Raw genomic sequence first — 25,256 nt, forward strand, 5'->3', positions numbered from 1 at the left:
AAAACTGACAAGTATGTAATATGTTTTGATATATATTTATATATTGTACAATATATTTGATATATTAAAAACTGACAAGTATGTAATATGTTTTGATATATATTTATATATTGTACAATATATTTGATATATTAAAAAACTGACAAGTATGTAATATGTTTTGATATATATTTATATATTGTACAATATATTTGATATATTAAAAAACTGACAAGTATGTAATATGTTTTGATATATATTTATATATTGTACAATATATTTGATATATTAAAAAAACTGACAAGTATGTAATATGTTTTGATATATATTTATATATTGTACAATATATTTGATATATTAAAAAACTGACAAGTGTGTAATATGTTTTGATATATATTTATATCTTGTACAATATATTTGATATATTAAAAACTGACAAGTATGTAATATGTTTTGATATATATTTATATATTGTACAATATATTTGATATATTATTTGATAAAAAACTGACAAGTATGTAATATGTTTTGATATATATTTATATATTGTACAATATATTTGATATATTAAAAAACTGACAAGTATGTAATATGTTTTGATATATATTTATATATTGTACAATATATTTGATATATTAAAAAACTGACAAGTATGTAATATGTTTGATATATATTTATATATTGTACAATATATTTGATATATTAAAACTGACAAGTATGTAATATGTTTGATATATATTTATATATTGTACAATATATTTGATATATTAAAAAAACTGACAAATTATATATGTTTTGATATATATTGTACAATATATTTGATACTTATAAATTACTGTAAGTATGTAATATGTTTTGATATATATTTATATATTGTACAATATATTTGATATATTAAAAAACTGACAAGTATGTAATATGTTTGATATATATTTATATATTGTACAATATATTTGATATATTAAAAAACTGACAAGTATGTAATATGTTTTGATATATATTTATATATTGTACAATATATTTGATATATTAAAAAACTGACAAGTATGTAATATGTTTGATATATATTTATATATTGTACAATATATTTGATATATTATATTAAAACTGACAAGTATGTAATATGTTTTGATATATATTTATATATTGTACAATATATTTGATATATTAAAAAACTGACAAGTATGTAATATGTTTGATATATATTTATGTATTGTACAATATATTTGATATATTAAAAAACTGACAAGTATGTAATATGTTTTGATATATATTTATATATTGTACAATATATTTGATATATTAAAAAACTGACAAGTATGTAATATGTTTTGATATATATTTATGTATTGTACAATATATTTGATATATTAAAAAACTGACAAGTATGTAATATGTTTTGATATATATTTATATATTGTACAATATATTTGATATATTAAAAAACTGACAAGTATGTAATATGTTTGATATATATTTATATATTGTACAATATATTTGATATATTATTAAAAACTGACAATGTAATATGTTTTGATATATATTTATATATTGTACAATATATTTGATATATTAAAAAACCGACAAGTATGTATATGTTTGATATATATTTATATATTGTACAATATATTTGATATATTAAAAACTGACAAGTATGTAATATGTTTTGATATATATTTATATATTGTACAATATATTTGATATATTAAAAACTGACAAGTATGTAATATGTTTTGATATATATTTATATATTGTACAATATATTTGATATATTAAAAAACTGACAAGTATGTAATATGTTTTGATATATATTTATATATTGTACAATATATTTGATATATTAAAAAACTGACAAATGTAATATGTAATATGTTTTGATATATATTTATATATTGTACAATATATTTGATATATTAAAAAACTGACAAGTATGTAATATGTTTTGATATATATTTATATATTGTACAATATATTTGATATATTAAAAAACTGACAAGTATGTAATATGTTTTGATATATATTTATATATTGTACAATATATTTGATATATTAAAAAACTGACAAGTATGTAATATGTTTTGATATATATTTATATATTGTACAATATATTTGATATATTAAAAACTGACAAGTATGTAATATGTTTGATATATATTTATATATTGTACAATATATTTGATATATTAAAAACTGACAAGTATGTAATATGTTTTGATATATATTTATATATTGTACAATATATTTGATATATTAAAAAACTGACAAGTATGTAATATGTTTGATATATATTTATGTATTGTACAATATATTTGATATATTAAAAAACTGACAAATTATGTAATATGTTTTGATATATATTTATGTATTATATTTGATATATTAAAAACCTGACAAGTATGTAATATGTTTTGATATATATTTATATATTGTACAATATATTTGACATATTAAAAAACTGACAAGTATGTAATATGTTTTGATATATATTTATATATTGTACAATATATTTGATATATTAAAAAACTGACAAGTATGTAATATGTTTGATATATATTTATATATTGTACAATATATTTGATATATTAAAAAACTGACAAGTATGTAATATGTTTTGATATATATTTATATATTGTACAATATATTTGATATATTAAAAAACTGACAAGTATGTAATATGTTTGATATATATTTATATATTGTACAATATATTTGATATATTAAAAAACTGACAAGTATGTAATATGTTTTGATATATATTTATATATTGTACAATATATTTGATATATTAAAAACTGACAAGTATGTAATATGTTTGATATATATTTATATATTGTACAATATATTTGATATATTAAAAAACTGACAAGTATGTAATATGTTTTGATATATATTTATATATTGTACAATATATTTGATATATTAAAAAACTGACAAGTATGTAATATGTTTTGATATATATTTATATATTGTACAATATATTTGATATATTAAAAACTGACAAGTATGTAATATGTTTTGATATATATTTATATATTGTACAATATATTTGATATATTAAAAAACTGACAAGTATGTAATATGTTTTGATATATATTTATATATTGTACAATATATTTGATATATTAAAAACTGACAAGTATGTAATATGTTTTGATATATATTTATATATTGTACAATATATTTGATATATTAAAAACTGACAAAAGTATGTAATATGTTTTGATATATATTTATATATTGTACAATATATTTGATATATTAAAAACTGACAAGTATGTAATATGTTTTGATATATATTTATATATTGTACAATATATTTGATATATTAAAAAACTGACAAGTATGTAATATGTTTTGATATATATTTATATATTGTACAATATATTTGATATATTAAAAAACTGACAAGTATGTAATATGTTTTGATATATATTTATATATTGTACAATATATTTGATATATTAAAAAACTGACAAGTATGTAATATGTTTTGATATATATTTATATATTGTACAATATATTTGATATATTAAAAAACTGACAAGTATGTAATATGTTTTGATATATATTTATATATTGTACAATATATTTGATATATTAAAAAAACTGACAAGTATGTAATATGTTTTGATATATATTTATATATTGTACAATATATTTGATATATTAAAAACTGACAAATATATGTAATATGTTTTGATATATATTTATATATTGTACAATATATTTGATATAAAAAAACTGACAAAGTATGTAATATGTTTTGATATATATTTATATATTGTACAATATATTTGATATATTAAAAACTGACAAGTATGTAATATGTTTTGATATATATTTATATATTGTACAATATATTTGATATATTAAAAACTGACAAGTATGTAATATGTTTTGATATATATTTATATATTGTACAATATATTTGATATATTAAAAAACTGACAAGTATGTAATATGTTTTGATATATATTTATATATTGTACAATATATTTGATATATTAAAAAACTGACAAGTATGTAATATGTTTTGATATATATTTATATATTGTACAATATATTTGATATATTAAAAAAAAACTGACAAGTATGTAATATGTTTTGATATATATTTATATATTGTACAATATATTTGATATATTAAAAAAACTGACAAGTATGTAATATGTTTTGATATATATTTATATATTGTACAATATATTTGATATATTAAAAAACTGACAAGTATGTAATATGTTTTGATATATATTTATATATTGTACAATATATTTGATATATTAAAAAACTGACAAGTATGTAATATGTTTTGATATATATTTATATATTGTACAATATATTTGATATATTTAAAAACTGACAAGTATGTAATATGTTTTTGATATATATTTATATATTGTACAATATATTTGATATATTAAAAACTGACAAGTATGTAATATGTTTTGATATATATTTATATATTGTACAATATATTTGATATATTAAAAACTGACAAGTATGTAATATGTTTTGATATATATTTATATATTGTACAATATATTTGATATATTAAAAAACTGACAAGTATGTAATATGTTTTGATATATATTTATATATTGTACAATATATTTGATATATTAAAAAACTGACAAGTATGTAATATGTTTTGATATATATTTATATATTGTACAATATATTTGATATATTAAAAAACTGACAAGTATGTAATATGTTTTGATATATATTTATATATTGTACAATATATTTGATATATTAAAAAACTGACAAGTATGTAATATGTTTTGATATATATTTATATATTGTACAATATATTTGATATATTAAAAAAACTGACAAGTATGTAATATGTTTTGATATATATTTATATATTGTACAATATATTTGATATATTAAAAAACTGACAAGTATGTAATATGTTTTGATATATATTTATATATTGTACAATATATTTGATATATTAAAAAACTGACAAGTATGTAATATGTTTTGATATATATTTATATATTGTACAATATATTTGATATATTAAAAACTGACAAGTATGTAATATGTTTTGATATATATTTATATATTGTACAATATATTTGATATATTAAAAACTGACAAGTATGTAATATGTTTTGATATATATTTATATATTGTACAATATATTTGATATATTAAAAAACTGACAAGTATGTAATATGTTTGATATATATTTATATATTGTACAATATATTTGATATATTAAAAAACTGACAAGTATGTAATATGTTTTGATATATATTTATATATTGTACAATATATTTGATATATTAAAAAACAAGTATGTAATATGTTTTGATATATATTTATATATTGTACAATATATTTGATATATTAAAAAAACTGACAAGTATGTAATATGTTTTGATATATATTTATATATTGTACAATATATTTGATATATTAAAAACTGACAAGTATGTAATATGTTTTGATATATATTTATATATATTGTACAATATATTTGATATATTAAAAAAACTGACAAGTATGTAATATGTTTTGATATATATTTATATATTGTACAATATATTTGATATATTAAAAAACTGACAAGTATGTAATATGTTTTGATATATATTTATATATTGTACAATATATTTGATATATTAAAAAACTGACAAGTATGTAATATGTTTTGATATATATTTATATATTGTACAATATATTTGATATATTAAAAAAACTGACAAAGTATGTAATATGTTTTGATATATATTTATATATTGTACAATATATTTGATATATTAAAAAACTGACAAAGTATGTAATATGTTTTGATATATATTTATATATTGTACAATATATTTGATATATTAAAAAACTGACAAGTATGTAATATGTTTTGATATATATTTATATATTGTACAATATATTTGATATATTAAAAAAACTGACAAATTATGTAATATGTTTTGATATATATTTATATATTGTACAATATATTTGATATATTAAAAAACTGACAAGTATGTAATATGTTTTGATATATATTTATATATTGTACAATATATTTGATATATTAAAAAACTGACAAGTATGTAATATGTTTTGATATATATTTATATATTGTACAATATATTTGATATATTAAAAAAACTGACAAGTATGTAATATGTTTGATATATATTTATATATTGTACAATATATTTGATATATTAAAAAACTGACAAGTATGTAATATGTTTTGATATATATTTATATATTGTACAATATATTTGATATATTAAAAAACTGACAAGTATGTAATATGTTTTGATATATATTTATATATTGTACAATATATTTGATATATTAAAAAAACTGACAAGTATGTAATATGTTTTGATATATATTTATATATTGTACAATATATTTGATATATTAAAAACTGACAAGTATGTAATATGTTTTGATATATATTTATATATTGTACAATATATTTGATATATTAAAAAAACTGACAAGTATGTAATATGTTTTGATATATATTTATATATTGTACAATATATTTGATATATTAAAAAAACTGACAAGTATGTAATATGTTTTTTGATATATATTTATATATTGTACAATATATTTGATATATTAAAAAACTGACAAGTATGTAATATGTTTTGATATATATTTATATATTGTACAATATATTTGATATATTAAAAAACTGACAAATGTAATAAGTATGTAATATATATTTTGATATATATTTGATATATATGTAATTGTACAATTTATATATTGATATATATAAAAAACTGACAAGTATGTAATATGTTTTGATATATATTTATATATTGTACAATATATTTGATATATTAAAAAACTGACAAGTATGTAATATGTTTTGATATATATTTATATATTGTACAATATATTTGATATATTAAAAAACTGACAAGTGTGTAATATGTTTTGATATATATTTATATCTTGTACAATATATTTGATATATTAAAAAAACTGACAAGTGTGTAATATGTTTTGATATATATTTATATATTGTACAATATATTTGATATATTAAAAAACTGACAAGTATGTAATATGTTTTGATATATATTTATATATTGTACAATATATTTGATATATTAAAAAACTGACAAGTGTGTAATATGTTTTGATATATATTTATATATTGTACAATATATTTGATATATAAAAAACTGACAAGTCAATGTAATATGTTTTGATATATATTATATATATTGTACAATATATTTGATATATTAAAAAAACTGACAAGTGTGTAATATGTTTTGATATATATTTATATATTGTACAATATATTTGATATATTAAAAAACTGACAAGTAAAAAACTGACAAGTATGTAATATGTTTTGATATATATTTATATATTGTACAATATATTTGATATATTAAAAAACTGACAAGTATGTAATATGTTTTGATATATATTTATATATTGTACAATATATTTGATATATTAAAAAAACTGACAAGTGTGTAATATGTTTTGATATATATTTATATATTGTACAATATATTTGATATATTAAAAAACTGACAAGTGTGTAATATGTTTTGATATATATTTATATATTGTACAATATATTTGATATATTAAAAAACTGACAAGTGTGTAATATGTTTTGATATATATTTATATATTGTACAATATATTTGATATATTAAAAAACTGACAAGTGTGTAATATGTTTTGATATATATTTATATATTGTACAATATATTTGATATATTAAAAAACTGACAAGTGTGTAATATGTTTTGATATATATTTATATATTGTACAATATATTTGATATATTAAAAAACTGACAAGTGTGTAATATGTTTTGATATATATTTATATATTGTACAATATATTTGATATATTAAAAAACTGACAAGTGTGTAATATGTTTTGATATATATTTATATATTGTACAATATATTTGATATATTAAAAAACTGACAAGTGTGTAATATGTTTTGATATATATTTATATATTGTACAATATATTTGATATATTAAAAACTGACAAGTGTGTAATATGTTTTGATATATATTTATATATTGTACAATATATTTGATATATTAAAAAACTGACAAGTGTGTAATATGTTTTGATATATATTTATATATTGTACAATATATTTGATATATTAAAAAACTGACAAGTGTGTAATATGTTTTGATATATATTTATATATTGTACAATATATTTGATATATTAAAAAACTGACAAGTGTGTAATATGTTTTGATATATATTTATATATTGTACAATATATTTGATATATTAAAAAACTGACAAGTGTGTAATATGTTTTGATATATATTTATATATTGTACAATATATTTGATATATTAAAAACTGACAAGTAATATGTAATATGTTTTGATATATATTTATATATTGTACAATATATTTGATATATTAAAAAACTGACAAGTGTGTAATATGTTTTGATATATATTTATATATTGTACAATATATTTGATATATTAAAAAACTGACAAGTGTGTAATATGTTTTGATATATATTTATATATTGTACAATATATTTGATATATTAAAAAACTGACAAGTGTGTAATATGTTTTGATATATATTTATATATTGTACAATATATTTGATATATTAAAAAACTGACAAGTGTGTAATATGTTTTGATATATATTTATATATTGTACAATATATTTGATATATTAAAAACTGACAAGTGTGTATATTTGATATATATTTATATATTGTACAATATATTTGATATAAAAAACTGACAAGTGTGTAATATGTTTTGATATATATTTATATATTGTACAATATATTTGATATATTAAAAAACTGACAAGTGTGTAATATGTTTTGATATATATTTATATATTGTACAATATATTTGATATATTAAAAAACTGACAAGTGTGTAATATGTTTTGATATATATTTATATATTGTACAATATATTTGATATATTAAAAAACTGACAAGTGTGTAATATGTTTTGATATATATTTATATATTGTACAATATATTTGATATATTAAAAAACTGACAAGTGTGTAATATGTTTTGATATATATTTATATATTGTACAATATATTTGATATATTAAAAACTGACAAGTGTGTAATATGTTTTGATATATATTTATATATTGTACAATATATTTGATATATAAAAACTGACAAGTGTAATATGTTTTGATATATATTTATATATTGTACAATATATTTGATATATTAAAAAACTGACAAGTGTAATATGTTTTTGATATATATTTATATATTGTACAATATATTTGATATATTAAAAAAACTGACAATGTGTGTTATATGTTTTGATATATATTTATATATTGTACAATATATTTGATATATGTGTAATATGTTTTGATATATATTTATATATTGTACAATATATTTGATATAAAAACTGACAAGTGTGTAATATGTTTTGATATATATTTATATATTGTACAATATATTTGATATATTAAAAAACTGACAAGTGTGTAATATGTTTTGATATATATTTATATATTGTACAATATATTTGATATATTAAAAAACTGACAAGTGTGTAATATGTTTTGATATATATTTATATATTGTACAATATATTTGATATATTAAAAAACTGACAAGTGTGTAATATGTTTTGATATATATTTATATATTGTACAATATATTTGATATATTAAAAAACTGACAAGTGTGTAATATGTTTTGATATATATTTATATATTGTACAATATATTTGATATATTAAAAAACTGACAAGTGTGTAATATGTTTTGATATATATTTATATATTGTACAATATATTTGATATATAAAAAAACTGACAAGTGTGTAATATGTTTTGATATATATTTATATATTGTACAATATATTTGATATATTAAAAAACTGACAAGTGTGTAATATGTTTTGATATATATTTATATATTGTACAATATATTTGATATATTAAAAAAACTGACAAGTGTGTAATATGTTTTGATATATATTTATATATTGTACAATATATTTGATATATTAAAAAACTGACAAGTGTGTAATATGTTTTGATATATATTTATATATTGTACAATATATTTGATATATTAAAAAACTGACAAGTGTGTAATATGTTTTGATATATATTTATATATTGTACAATATATTTGATATATTAAAAACTGACAAGTGTGTAATATGTTTTGATATATATTTATATATTGTACAATATATTTGATATATTAAAAAAAACTGTTAATATGTTTTGATATATATTTATATATTGTACAATATATTTGATATATTAAAAAACTGACAAGTGTGTAATATGTTTTGATATATATTTATATATTGTACAATATATTTGATATATTAAAAAACTGACAAGTGTGTAATATGTTTTGATATATATTTATATATTGTACAATATATTTGATATATTAAAAAACTGAAATTGTAATAATATGTTTTGATATATATTTATATATTGTACAATATATTTGATATATTAAAAACTGACAAGTGTTATATATTTTTGATATATATTTATATATTGTACAATATATTTGATATATTAAAAAACTGACAAGTGTGTAATATGTTTTGATATATATTTATATATTGTACAATATATTTGATATATTAAAAAACTGACAAGTGTGTAATATGTTTTGATATATATTTATATATTGTACAATATATTTGATATATTATATAAAAATATTTGACAAGTGTGTAATATGTTTTGATATATATTTATATATTGTACAATATATTTGATATATTAAAAACTGACAAGTGTGTAATATGTTTTGATATATATTTATATATTGTACAATATATTTGATATATTATAAAAAACTGACAAGTGTGTAATATGTTTTGATATATATTTATATATTGTACAATATATTTGATATATTAAAAAACTGACAAGTGTGTAATATGTTTTGATATATATTTATATATTGTACAATATATTTGATATATTAAAAAACTGACAAGTGTGTAATATGTTTTGATATATATTTATATTTTGTATATATATTTATATATTGTACAATATATGTTTTGATATATTTATATATTGTACAAAATTTGATATATTAACAACTGTGTGTAATATGTTTTGATATATATTTATATATTGTACAATATATTTGATATATTAAAAAACTGACAAGTGTGTAATATGTTTTGATATATATTTATATATTGTACAATATATTTGATATATTAAAAAACTGACAAGTGTGTAATATGTTTTGATATATATTTATATATTGTACAATATATTTGATATATGTTTTGATATAAAAACTGTACAATATATTTGTGTAATATGTTTTGTTTTGATATATATTTATATATTGTACAATATATTTGATATATTAAAAAAACTGACAAGTGTGTAATATGTTTTGATATATATTTATATATTGTACAATATATTTGATATATTAAAAAACTGACAATATATGTTTTGATATATATTTATATATTGTACAATATATTTGATATATTAAAAACTGACAAGTGTAATATGTTTTGATATATATTTATATATTGTACAATATATTTGATATATTAAAAACTGACAAGTGTGTAATATGTTTTGATATATATTTATATATTGTACAATATATTTGATATATTAAAAAACTGACAAGTGTGTAATATGTTTTGATATATATTTATATATTGTACAATATATTTGATATATTAAAAAACTGACAAGTGTGTAATATGTTTTGATATATATTTATATATTGTACAATATATTTGATATATTAAAAAACTGACAAGTGTGTAATATGTTTTGATATATATTTATATATTGTACAATATATTTGATATATTAAAAACTGACAAGTGTGTAATATGTTTTGATATATATTTATATATTGTACAATATATTTGATATATTATAAAAACTGACAAGTGTGTAATATGTTTTGATATATATTTATATATTGTACAATATATTTGATATATTAAAAAACTGACAAGTGTGTAATATGTTTTGATATATATTTATATATTGTACAATATATTTGATATATTAAAAACTGACAAGTGTGTAATATGTTTTGATATATATTTATATATTGTACAATATATTTGATATATTAAAAAACTGACAAGTGTGTAATATGTTTTGATATATATTTATATATTGTACAATATATTTGATATATTAAAAAACTGACAAGTATGTAATATGTTTTGATATATATTTATATATTGTACAATATATTTGATATATTAAAAAACTGACAAGTATGTAATATGTTTTGATATATATTTATATATTGTACAATATATTTGATATATTAAAAAACTGACAAGTATGTAATATGTTTTGATATATATTTATATATTGTACAATATATTTGATATATTAAAAAACTGACAAGTATGTAATATGTTTTGATATATATTTATATATTGTACAATATATTTGATATATTAAAAAACTGACAAGTATGTAATATGTTTTGATATATATTTATATATTGTACAATATATTTGATATATTAAAAAACTGACAAGTATGTAATATGTTTTGATATATATTTATATATTGTACAATATATTTGATATATTAAAAAACTGACAAGTATGTAATATGTTTTGATATATATTTATATATTGTACAATATATTTGATATATTAAAAAACTGACAAGTATGTAATATGTTTTGATATATATTTATATATTGTACAATATATTTGATATATTAAAAAACTGACAAGTATGTAATATGTTTTGATATATATTTATATATTGTACAATATATTTGATATATTAAAAAACTGACAAGTATGTAATATGTTTTGATATATATTTATATATTGTACAATATATTTGATATATTAAAAAACTGACAAGTATGTAATATGTTTTGATATATATTTATATATTGTACAATATATTTGATATATTAAAAAACTGACAAGTATGTAATATGTTTTGATATATATTTATATATTGTACAATATATTTGATATATTAAAAAACTGACAAGTATGTAATATGTTTTGATATATATTTATATATTGTACAATATATTTGATATATTAAAAAACTGACAAGATATATTAAAAAACTGTAATATGTTTTGATATATATTTATATATTGTACAATATATTTGATATATTAAAAACTGACAAGTATGTAATATGTTTTGATATATATTTATATATTGTACAATATATTTGATATATTAAAAAACTGACAAGTATGTAATATGTTTTGATATATATTTATATATTGTACAATATATTTGATATATAAAAAACTGACAAGTATGTAATATGTTTTGATATATATTTATATATTGTACAATATATTTGATATATTAAAAAACTGACAAGTATGTAATATGTTTTGATATATATATATATTGTACAATATATTTGATATATAAAAAAAACTGACAAGTATGTAATATGTTTTGATATATATTTATATATTGTACAATATATTTGATATATAAAAAAACTGACAAGTATGTAATATGTTTTGATATATATTTATATATTGTACAATATATTTGATATATTATAAAAAACTGACAAGTATGTAATATGTTTTGATATATATTTATATATTGTACAATATATTTGATATATTAAAAAACTGACAAGTATGTAATATGTTTTGATATATATTTATATATTGTACAATATATTTGATATATTAAAAAACTGACAAGTATGTAATATGTTTTGATATATATATATATTGTACAATATATTTGATATATTAAAAACTGACAAGTGTGTAATATGTTTTGATATATATATATATTGTACAATATATTTGATATATTAAAAACTGACAAGTATGTAATATGTTTTGATATATATTGATATATATTGTACAATATATTTGATATATTAAAAAACTGACAAGTATGTAATATGTTTGATATATATTTATATATTGTACAATATATTTGATATATTAAAAAAACTGACAAGTATGTAATATGTTTTGATATATATATATATTGTACAATATATTTGATATATTAAAAAACTGACAAGTATGTAATATGTTTTGATATATATTTATATATTGTACAATATATTTGATATATTAAAAAACTGACAAGTATGTAATATGTTTTGATATATATTGTACAATATGTTTGATATATTAAAAAACTGACAAGTATGTAATATGTTTTGATATATATTGTACAATATATTTGATATATTAAAAAACTGACAAGTATGTAATATGTTTGATATATATTTATATATTGTACAATATATTTGATATATTAAAAAACTGACAAGTATGTAATATGTTTTGATATATATTTATATATTGTACAATATATTTGATATATTAAAAAACTGACAAGTATGTAATATGTTTTGATATATATTTTTAATGAAAGTTGTTTATTTTCGTATGATTTGCATATACATAGATATCATGCATATCAGTGTAATTAACTGTTTCATTCAGATTTTATTAAAACTTTTCAATGAATAAACTAATTTAATTTTCCTTATGATGGTTAAAATTCTGAGAAATGGATTAACAAAGATAATGAAAATTACATTTTATGTAATATATATCTATTACTTTGACATCAACTCTTGATGTATCCTGCTTCGTGTTAGTTAACTTACTTGTGTTTTGTGAAATGTGTTAAAATCATGCCCATTAACAGCAGGTGATAAAACGAAATTAAAATGATGAAATCTTGTGTCAGTCACATGTTAACTCAGTCTGAGAAACTAGCATCTTCTATATGTTTTGTATTTATTGTTCTGTTTTGTACACTTGTGTTTAATCATTTCACTTTTGAAGCAAGATTCCTCAACTTTTTTGGAACAGCCAATTTCAAAAAGCATTATGAAAATCCAACAAGAGAAAAAAGCTGCAAGAAGTGAACGTTTTCTTCAACATCATGAGCTGAGAAAGGAACAAGTAGCAGAACTCTTGAAGGATCTCACCAGGTCATCTTCTCTACCAGGGAGAACACCACAGAAGTCAGTTCAAGAACCAGTTACATCAGTTAATAACAACACCTGCTTCCCACATAAAACTGTTGGTTTGTCTTCTGACCTGTTCTTCAGTTACAATAGAGCTCTGTCTGACATTCAGGAAGATGATGATGAAAATCTTTCTCAAATCACTGAAGAATATGAAGAGAATATAAATGGGAGAACATTTTCTGTTCCAGATGTGAGTCCATTAGACCTGGAAGCTACGTTCACTGTTCCTGATATTCCATTGGGAAGTACAGTAACTCTAAAGCCAACTGAGAAAAAGATATCATTTGGGAGCACAACAACTATAGTCTTTCCTGACTATGAAAATGACTCCAAAAGTACCCAAGAACCACAGTATGATATTCACAGATCTGGTTCTTATTCTAAACTTTTACCTTTACAAACCCCATACTTACAAGCTTCAGATGAGATACATGTGATAGGAATTAATCCAAAGAGAATTCGCTCTCTACAGAAACTTTATGGTAGGTCTTATCCTTTTTCTTTTAACTTTAGTCTCATTTATTTTAAGAGATAACTTTGTTATAATGAAGGTTTCAATAATTTAATTAAGAAATTACTTATAGGAAATTTGTTACTTGAATAGATTTTGTTTTTGAATTTTGCACAAAGTTGCAAGAGGACTATCTGCACTAGCCGTCCTTAATTTAGGATTGTAAGACTAGAAGGAAGGCAGCTAGTCATCACCATCCACTGCCAACTCTTGGGTTACTCTTTTACCAACGAATAGCAGGATTGACTGTCACATTATAATGCCCCCAAGGCTGAAAGGACAACCATGTTTGGTGCAACAGGGATTCAAACCCATGACCCTCAAATTACGAGTTGAACGCCTTAACCCACCTGGCCATGCCGGGCCTACTTGAATGGATACATCTATTAATAAAAATAGTTTCTTTAAAATGTAGTTGAGCTTGAAAATAAAATTTTAAAAGTGGTATTTTACAGGAATTTAATGTAAGATTGCAGGAACAATACATGACACTGGGATGTAAATATATGTAAGTGATATTAAATAACAGTTACAAAGTAACCATTATCGTAAAATAAGAAACATAAAATTAAATTGAAATAGAAATAATAAAAAATAGGTATACTAAATATTTCTAACTAATTCTCATATGTCCATACTGTGATAAGAGTTTCAACTCCTTGTTTGGGCTGAAAAATTTTTATGTAGAGTAGAGAACAACGTTTTTACCTTCTTCAGTCATCATCAGGTTCACAAAGAAAGAAAGAGGTAATAGGCCAATAACTGACCATATGTTTGAAGTGGGTTGTGTAACTGAGTTTAAGAATGTAGAGGGTGTGCTAGATGCTTGATTATATTTATTAATATAGGTATAAAGGCGTTCCTTTGTATTGGTTTATTTTGGGCTTGAGTTGTTGTATAAGTAAGGCTTCTTTAATTTTGCATTTCTATTTGTTTCTTTATTTAGTATTTGGCCATTTTCTATGATTATGTTCTGTTTATTTGATTTGCAAAATTAAAGAAGCCTTACTCATGCAACAACTTGAGCACAAAATAAACCAATACAAAGGAACGCCTTTATACCTATATTAATAAATATAATCAAACATCTAAGCATGCCCTCTACATTCCTACACTCAGTTACACAACCTCCTTTATACATGTGGTCAGCTATTGGTCAGTTACCTCTTTCTTTCTTTGTGAACCTGACGATGACCGAAGAAGATCGAAATGTTGTTTGCTCCTCTACATAAAAAATTTTCTCAACCCAAACCAGCTATTTTTACATACATATTTTTCTATACAAGTGGGTTTTTTCATCATCACTGAGTTTCAACTCCTTGTTCTGATACCTAAGTGAGAATTACCACATCCTACTAAGAATTGTATTTGGTTTGGCCAACTTGGTGTAAAGCTGGCAGTGTTAACTATTCTTTACAATAGTACAAATTAAAAATAGTTATAATAAATACAGTAATTAATAATATTGTTGGATGTAATACTTGAAGAAAGGATAGGATACATCAGACTCGCTATTGTTGCTGGAGATTACACAGTAAAATCGTTTAAGACTGATAGAACTACCCATTATAAGAATAGTATATCAGAGTGCATGCAAAAGTCATGTCACTGTTAGTTATTCCATTATAAAATAATTAAGGGAGGTCATAACTTCCTGCTGTACTAGTGCTAAAAGTTTGTTGTTCACTTCTATGTGTTAAAAGTACATTTAACTAACCTTGGATGTTCTAACCAACAGTATGTGTGTGTGTTTACAATGTGGTAAAACCATCTCTTGTTTAGACGTGTCACTGTTAGCTGCAAAAGTAGGATTTCAACTAAGATGTTGCTTTCAAATTGTTAAAAAAACATAAAACGCTGAAGAGAAATTTTAAGCCTAGAATTGCCCACAGTATCCACAATCTATTGGGTTTTTTAAACAAATTTTTCCTAAGTATTTATGCATCAAATTATTACCGAATCCGTGAGTTTGTTGTTTACACATGCCTTAAGAACTTACAAGCACACAAAAATACAAAAAAAGTATTGTGAATATTGAAGTTAATTCTCTCATTTAATACTGTGATTTTCTGCATATCTTACATTGAAAATCTGTGATTTTGCCAAATTGTTTTGGTATAGTTCTGTAATATTACTCATCATTATGTTACATGTAGGCCTTACCAGCAGTCAGTAGTATATTGGTTAGTTCTGTAATATTACTCATCATTATGTTACATGTAGGCCTTACCAGCAGTCAGTAGTATATTGGTATAGTTCTGTAATATTACTCATCATTATGTTACATGTAGGCCTTACCAGCAGTCAGTAGTATATTGGTTAGTTCTGTAATATTACTCATCATTATGTTACATGTAGGCCTTACCAGCAGTCAGTAGTATATTGGTTAGTTCTGTAATATTACTCATCATTATGTTACATGTAGGCCTTACCAGCAGTCAGTAGTATATTGGTATAGTTCTGTAATATTACTCATCATTATGTTACATGTAGGCCTTACCAGCAGTCAGTAGTATATTGGTAAGTTTGAACGTGATTGACCTAGTGAGTTTGAGCTAAATATTTTTTCATCATTGTTTTTTACGTTTTCACTGACAACCAGTTTTATCTGAAGGAACAAAACGGCTGCCACTTAAAGTTTTAGAGGCAGAGCTCAGTCAGCAGAAGTTGAGGGATGCTAAAACATCAGAGCCTTACCATGTTAAGCATTTTTCTCAGAGAATTAAGCAGCAAAGCCATACCTTAGGAAATAACTTCAAGCACCCACCAAAGAGTCCAGAACAACCAAGTAAGTCTTATTGACCCAAAAGAGTTTTTCTGTGTTCTTATACAACTGGAATGCACGTATTTCTGGATTCTTTTTTAAGACAGTATTTGATTTGTGAAAAGAAATAAAAAAATCAAATAAATTAGTAGGATAAATTGACTTTGACTACCAAATATTTCTCTGAGTTAATTATTTTACAGGTATCTACATGTAGCTATAATTTAACTGTTCTATGTATAAGCACATGCAAGTATAAGTTCCCAAACATGTGATTGTAAAACTTTATTTACTATACAGTTTTGTTTGAATACTAACACATTTTTCCCTCTCTAATTAGATGTTCGTGACAGAAAGATGACCACCACTCCTCGACAAAAGCCTTCCATTTATCGATATAAGCCTTATGAGAGTCCGTACGAAGGGGTTAAAGTGACAAATGTAGATGTGTCAGATTCTAGTGAAACTCTGAGTTCATGGTCCATCCCAGATGATATTCGCAATATCATATATGGGAATTTGGGTCCTCAACAGGTATGTTTGTGTAACTAAATCTGGTAAGGGAAGAATTTTTTATTTGTATGAATATTTTTTTTATAATTTCAAAACACAGAATATTACTGTTAATAACATAGGGTTGAAAATTGTTATATATTTTTTCAGTCTGTTTATTTGCTTATAAAAATATTTCGTATCCTCCCACAAGTATACTGTGTGCTAGAAAGAAGCTTTTACATATATAGGTCTTTTGTGTGTGTGTGTTTGTGAAAAGTGTTGAAAGAAATGGATAAGTCAAAGATAGTGAAACAAAAGTTTATTGTTGCAACACAATGGGTGAGACATAGGACTGAAAAACTATTTCTTTCAAAATGGAATTTTAATGAATCTTGCATAGCATGATAGGTAGAACACTTAACCTGTAATCTGTTGGCCATTGAACATGTTCACCCATTCAGCCATGGGAGGTTTATACTATGATGGTCAGACCTACTTTTGTTGGTAGGAGTTTTTGTTATGGGTGGTGTTAACTAGCTAACTTCCCTCTCACCTATCACTGCTGAATTAGAGATGACTTTTATGCAGCCTTGCATGAAATTTAAAACAAACGAAATTTTACTGAGATTTACCACAGTTAAAAGAAGAAAAGACCAACAAAAATTTGCCAACATGACATAAAAACATTTAAAATTAGCATGAGAGTGGGTTGTATTATGAAAGAAACCTGTGTTAAAATCTTGCTCATGTTGAGAGTAAGTCAACACACCTTCAGTGCCAGGAGTAGTGGACATCTTCCACTTCCTGTTTTCTTGGAACCAACCAAGTCAAACCTCAATTTCCATTGGTCATAAAGAAATGCACTTTTTGCTTTACTGAAACAATTGCCCCATCTCCTCCCTCAGTAGTTCCAAGATAAGTCTGAGGGCTCCCACCACTGAAAATGGGTTTCAACTCTCAGAGTAGGCACAACACAAATAGTCCATGGCATAAGTAACAACAAACAAACTAGAAAAGTTGGAAGTATGTGTTTAATGTTAGAAGAGCTCAGTATGAAACATTATACTTTTGTTAATTTTCATAAGGTGCCTTTGAAATTATGGTAGAAAACGTAAATTTGATTTGTTTTTAAAATTTCTGGTGTATACTGTTCCTACTTGTATAATTGTTGTTGCATTACGGGAAAGACACTTCATTTTTTAAGTTAAGAAATGTCTCTAACTTCTTTAATATTTAAGTTGTTAATTCTGGGTATCGAACACAAGGGTCTTTGTCTTATAATCTTAATGCACTACACTCTAGGACGACTGTGGGAATTGCAAAGGGAACAAATTAATTTGTAGCAAAAAATTCTTCAAACATTTTATATCACGAGCATTACCATGTCACTTTGCAGCCTATCAAAAAAGTAAACAGTTGTAAAGACTTTAAAAATAATATCATTTCACAGAAATTACAAGTAAAAATATAGAAATAGCTCATCGTTGTAATACGTAAAATATTATTCTAACCAAGAGAAAACTATTTAACTATACAAATGGTATACACATGTGGTCACTTGTAAGCAGTTAGAGTAAAAATTGGAAGTCTTTTGTACACAAAAAATCAGATTTATTAATTAAGTATTTTTACTGAGGATTTGTTTTTAATAATATTGAATCTATTTTGTTCATAGTCTGAGTGTGAAGTGATTTCATGTTACAATTAAAAAACTATTCTTCATCCCAAAAATTTCAAATATTATTTGTGTAAATCTCTAAAACCACCTAAATATGTTTCAAACATTTGTTTTCAGTAAAACTTTATAATTTGTCTGTTATTTTCTCTACCTTAACTATGTAACTATGTGGGGTTTGTCAATTTGACCAACCTTGTAACCATCATAAAAAATTAGGAAATAAATATAAATTCTTCATTTTTTATTCTAAAATGACTATGCATTATAATACAAAAACAAAGAGCTTAAATGTCAGAACATTGTACAATTATATTTAATTATTATTTTTCATAATGTTGATCTTCCAGCCATACCTGACTAACATTTAGGCTTCATAAAGTGACCTGTCTTGGCTCTGTTTTAGTGGACTGGTATTTTTAAATAACCACCACATTTCAATTAGTATACATTATATATATATATATATATATAGATTATTACTATTTACAAATGAGTTCTTAAATGTATATTTCTTAAACATAGAACAGTAAATGAAGATGCAAAATCGACATTTTTTCTTGTTACAACACTTGTACTGCTTCTCATAATGTGCTAATGAATAAGAAATGTTGCAAGTGGAAGATGTGAAATGAAATATTTTTTTTTGTTTTTCTGTGTAAATTTGAATAATAAAAAAACCCATAAATTACTGTATTGATACTATAGAATTCCATTATAATTCATGTTTAGTAATTAAGCTGTATTTAAGTCTAAACAATTATGAAAGTTTAAGCAGACTAAAGACACAACTCCACTTCCTTAAAGTCTTTTGGAAGAAAGAGATGGCATCTTAATGCATGAAAATGGCTGAGAAAACCGTAAGGGAACATTCTGAGCTTTTCATTGGTTATTCTGTTGTCACATACACAAGTAAGTGTATGTAAGAGACTGTTTCTAAAAATGGAGAAAGGTAATCAGGGCCACTGTGTTTGATTTATTACATGAGGCATGTCTCAGCAAATAGAAAAGCTAGGAGGTTCCTATTTTGTAACATAGTTTGTTATTATTAATAATAAGGTATAAACTTTGTACTTTGGCATGTTAAACATCTAATTTGAATGAGTGCTGCATTCAACACACTCTGTGACACACAAAGGTTAGCATTTAAGTGTATTTTTTAACATTTATTTTTAAATGAATAAACTGAAATATGCATAATACTAATACAATACTGAGACTGAATTATAATCTACAGAATTAAATTCATAAAATAGTAGTTCAGTAAAATTTTGAATTCAAGTCAACAAACACAATGACATGACCTTTGACCCGTGTTGTATAGCGATAGGGTTCAAGAAGAATAATGTCAGTCAGTTATCATAGTATGCACATTAAGTAAATAAATAATGTTTTTTAATAGTTTCACTTTACTTACTTGTTGATATAAGTTTCAACCTTTACTGGAAGTAAGATTTATTTTTAGAAGAGGAATAATATGCAATCTGTCTCAAGTTTAACAATAAAGAATATTTCACTAGTTAAATCAACATTCAACAATATTTTTAAATTCTAGAATTGATAGTGGTTAGTTATACTTATCAACATGCATGAATTAACAGAATGTTTATTTATGGTTAAACAGATAAAAACAACCATAAATAAATACATGTAAAAGTGACTATCAAATGCATGCATAAGATAAGGAGTGTATATTTATTTACTTGTGGATGTTTTTTAGACAAGTAGAATATTCAGTGCCTATCCTGTGAAAGTGAATTTTCTCAGGGCATTCCTGTCCCCCCCCCCCCCCCAACAAATTCCAGAGATGCCAACCATTACGAGTTGAGCATAATCATTACGATTTTGGTGTATACATTACGACCATATGCTCATACAGACAAATATTACGACTTGTTGCAACTCCCAAATTATTATATATTATATAGGCCTATACAATAAAGTGATAAATTGTTCCCCCAGGGCTTCAAAGGTGTGAAAAGAAAATTTCTAGTGAGATACAAATAAATTTTGATAATAAATAAAAGACATAGTCCAAATGGCTACTTGTGATAATCATATTTTCGCTTGAAATAATAAAAAATATTTGTATCTCTGACGTCTAGCAATAGTTTGAGTGCGGTGCTTCTCCACACTGGGTACGTGGTGGAATCCATAGTTATGTCATCAGTGCTTGTCAGCCAATCAGTGCTTGGATAGATGGGTATTTCTTGTTTTCTAAGCGGCATAGAAACACCAATGCGATCATTCACAAGATGGAAAAAAGAGGCCTCATTCACCAGATTGTCTTGTTTCTGGCAAATCTAAAAGGACTAAAACTATGAATCAAAAATTTAGGAAAGAGTATAGTGCAAAATGTCTGGTCATTGCATCAAAAGTCAGTGACAGTCATGCGTTTTGTACAGTTTGTCACATCGATTTTTCTGTGGCACATGGAGGGATAAACGATTGTTCCAGACATACAAAATCAGCATCTCACCAACAAAAGGCTGAGGCGAAGACAAAAATGATGCAGATAACGACATTTATGAGTAAGAATTCAGAATATGAAACCATAAATGCAGAAGTGATGTTCACACAATTCGTCATTGCTCATAATTTACCCATAGCTGTAGCCGATCATGCAGGACATCTATTCAGAAAAATATTCCAAGACTCTGATATAGCAACAAAATATGGCTGTGCTAGAACCAAAACTACAACAATTTCACAAATGTTGGGTTGTGAAGATGACAAAATGATTTCAAGCATACTTACTAACAGTGATTACAGTTTAGCCATAGATGGATCCACAGACATGGATGACTCAAAACTGTATCCAGTGGTTGTATGATGTCTGTACGGGCTCAGTCTACAATCATTATGCTCAGTCATTTGAAATAGTTGGCATCTCTGCAAATTCTGAGGCATTTGGATTTGTAGATCCAAGCCACTCCATGGCCCTGATCATGGAATATTTCACTGATTATTATGGGGTTGGTCTGCAGCTTACTTCTTTTCTGCCTGTGGGCTCCAGACATGTCCACTTCCTTTTTCGCCATCCTTGTCTCGATCAGCGTTCTCACTCGACATTTTCACACTACCCCACCTCACTTCATTGCCTCAAACAAGCCAAATTTAAATACAGGAAAACCTCCTCGTATAGATAAATAATCTTCCATGAGTGGGAACAAAGAGGAACTACGATGTTCCTGAACACCCCTATTGGGGAGAGAATTCCTCAGACCTCTCTCTCTCTAAATAACCCATGCCAAGGCGTTGTTTCGTTTTGTGTTTAGCCATAAATAAATACTCTGTCAATTAATATGGATTGATGTGTACATCAATTCTAGAATTAAAATACATTTTTAGATCATAGTGTTTTGTTTTAAATACTGAAACTTTCCTCACTGTTAAAACTTGTGTGCTTGGCAATGGTTGCTCCAGTGATCAAAATGTGGTACCTGTTTTAAAAACAAATCTTTCTTACTTGTGTGCTTGGCAATGGTTGCTCCAGTGATCAAAATACTGAAACTTTCAGTGAACTTCAGAAAATTCCAGGATTACAGTTTATTATTTGTGGTAAATATTTTAATAAATGATTTATCACAATAAGTATGATAAAGATGGTTAAATTCAGCTCTCAGCATTATTTACTTTAATTGTATGAAAGTTTCTATTGTTGATCAAGAAGGTTCTGTATTCCGGTTCATTCTGTAATTCACAGGAGGGCACTGATATTGACAATACAAGCATCGGAAGTTTTTCTGATCAGTCCACAAGTAGCCATGGTCACCGTCAAAGTTCTTACACTCCCATAACAAATACGGACGAAGGTGTAGTGGATAAGATGATTTCTAGAATTGGAGATGATTAGTAAAAATATATATTTATATATTTTTGATTTTGAAACACTGACTATCATTCATAGTATATGCAGGTTTAATTTTCAATTACATTTTTTATAATACTTTATTGTAATATTAATGCACTAGGATTTTAAATCATTTAATAAATGTCTTAGATATTTGCAAGAAACATTTGAAAGTTATTGTAAAAACAGATAATTGCTATAATTGTTAGGCTCTAGTGATAATATGGACACTAGGAATTTTTCTGAGGCTGTTTCCATGTTTATAAATGTATTCAGACATAAAACCTTTTTTTTTTGTTAAAACTTAACAATGCACAAGTTGAAGTATTCAAGTAGGAAAATATTTTTGAGTTAGCTATACTTTTTGTGATATATTCAAATTGTGAATTAATTTTTTCCACACGTTTAAATGAACGATTCAAGTTGGTCTCTACTTTTGTTGCATACTCTTAAAACATTGTTAACATTTAACCTAATATGAGGTTAAAGTAGTTTTTACTTGGATGTTGCTAGGTATGTTGTTTACACATTTTAACTTTGTTTTGCTTTTGCAAGTCTTTGAATGTCAGTTTCACATCATACGCTTTAACTTCTCCACAATCTTTGTCTTTAGAAATTTCCTCTTTTGCAAAAAAATAATTGTGAAAAAAGAACCAGAAATGAATATTTAGGCCAAACATTAAAAACTCATAGTTTCACCTTGTATACAACATATAGAAATTGATATATGACTTCATGAAATCTTTACTTATACAGGTTTTAGTAGTTAAACAAAAAATATTGATACACTACTCACTGATTGTTAGTGTCTATAGATATCTTGATACACAACTCACTAATTGTTAGTGTCTATAGATATCTTGATACACAACTCACTAATTGTTAGTGTCTATAGATATCTTGATACACTACTCACTAATTGTTAGTGTCTATAGATATCTTGATACACTACTCACTGATTGTTAGTGTCTATAGATATCTTGATACA

At 22.5% G+C, this 25,256-nt stretch overlaps 1 protein-coding gene across 1 annotated transcript; it reads left to right on the top strand.

Moving 5' to 3' along the window:
- Positions 1-14,737: 14,737 nt before the first annotated feature.
- On the top strand, positions 14,738-24,956 carry LOC143230310 (uncharacterized). Its single transcript, XM_076463603.1, has 4 exons — positions 14,738-15,452; positions 18,096-18,269; positions 18,586-18,779; positions 24,122-24,956. Exons 1-4 carry the CDS (start codon positions 14,828-14,830, stop codon positions 24,269-24,271), a joined length of 1,143 nt encoding a protein of 380 aa, XP_076319718.1. The 5' UTR covers positions 14,738-14,827; the 3' UTR covers positions 24,272-24,956.
- The last annotated feature ends 300 nt before the right edge of the window (positions 24,957-25,256 follow it).

The sequence above is a fragment of the Tachypleus tridentatus genome, chromosome 1 (genome assembly GCF_004210375.1).
Source record: "Tachypleus tridentatus isolate NWPU-2018 chromosome 1, ASM421037v1, whole genome shotgun sequence".
NCBI classification, from domain to species: Eukaryota; Metazoa; Arthropoda; class Merostomata; order Xiphosura; family Limulidae; genus Tachypleus; species Tachypleus tridentatus.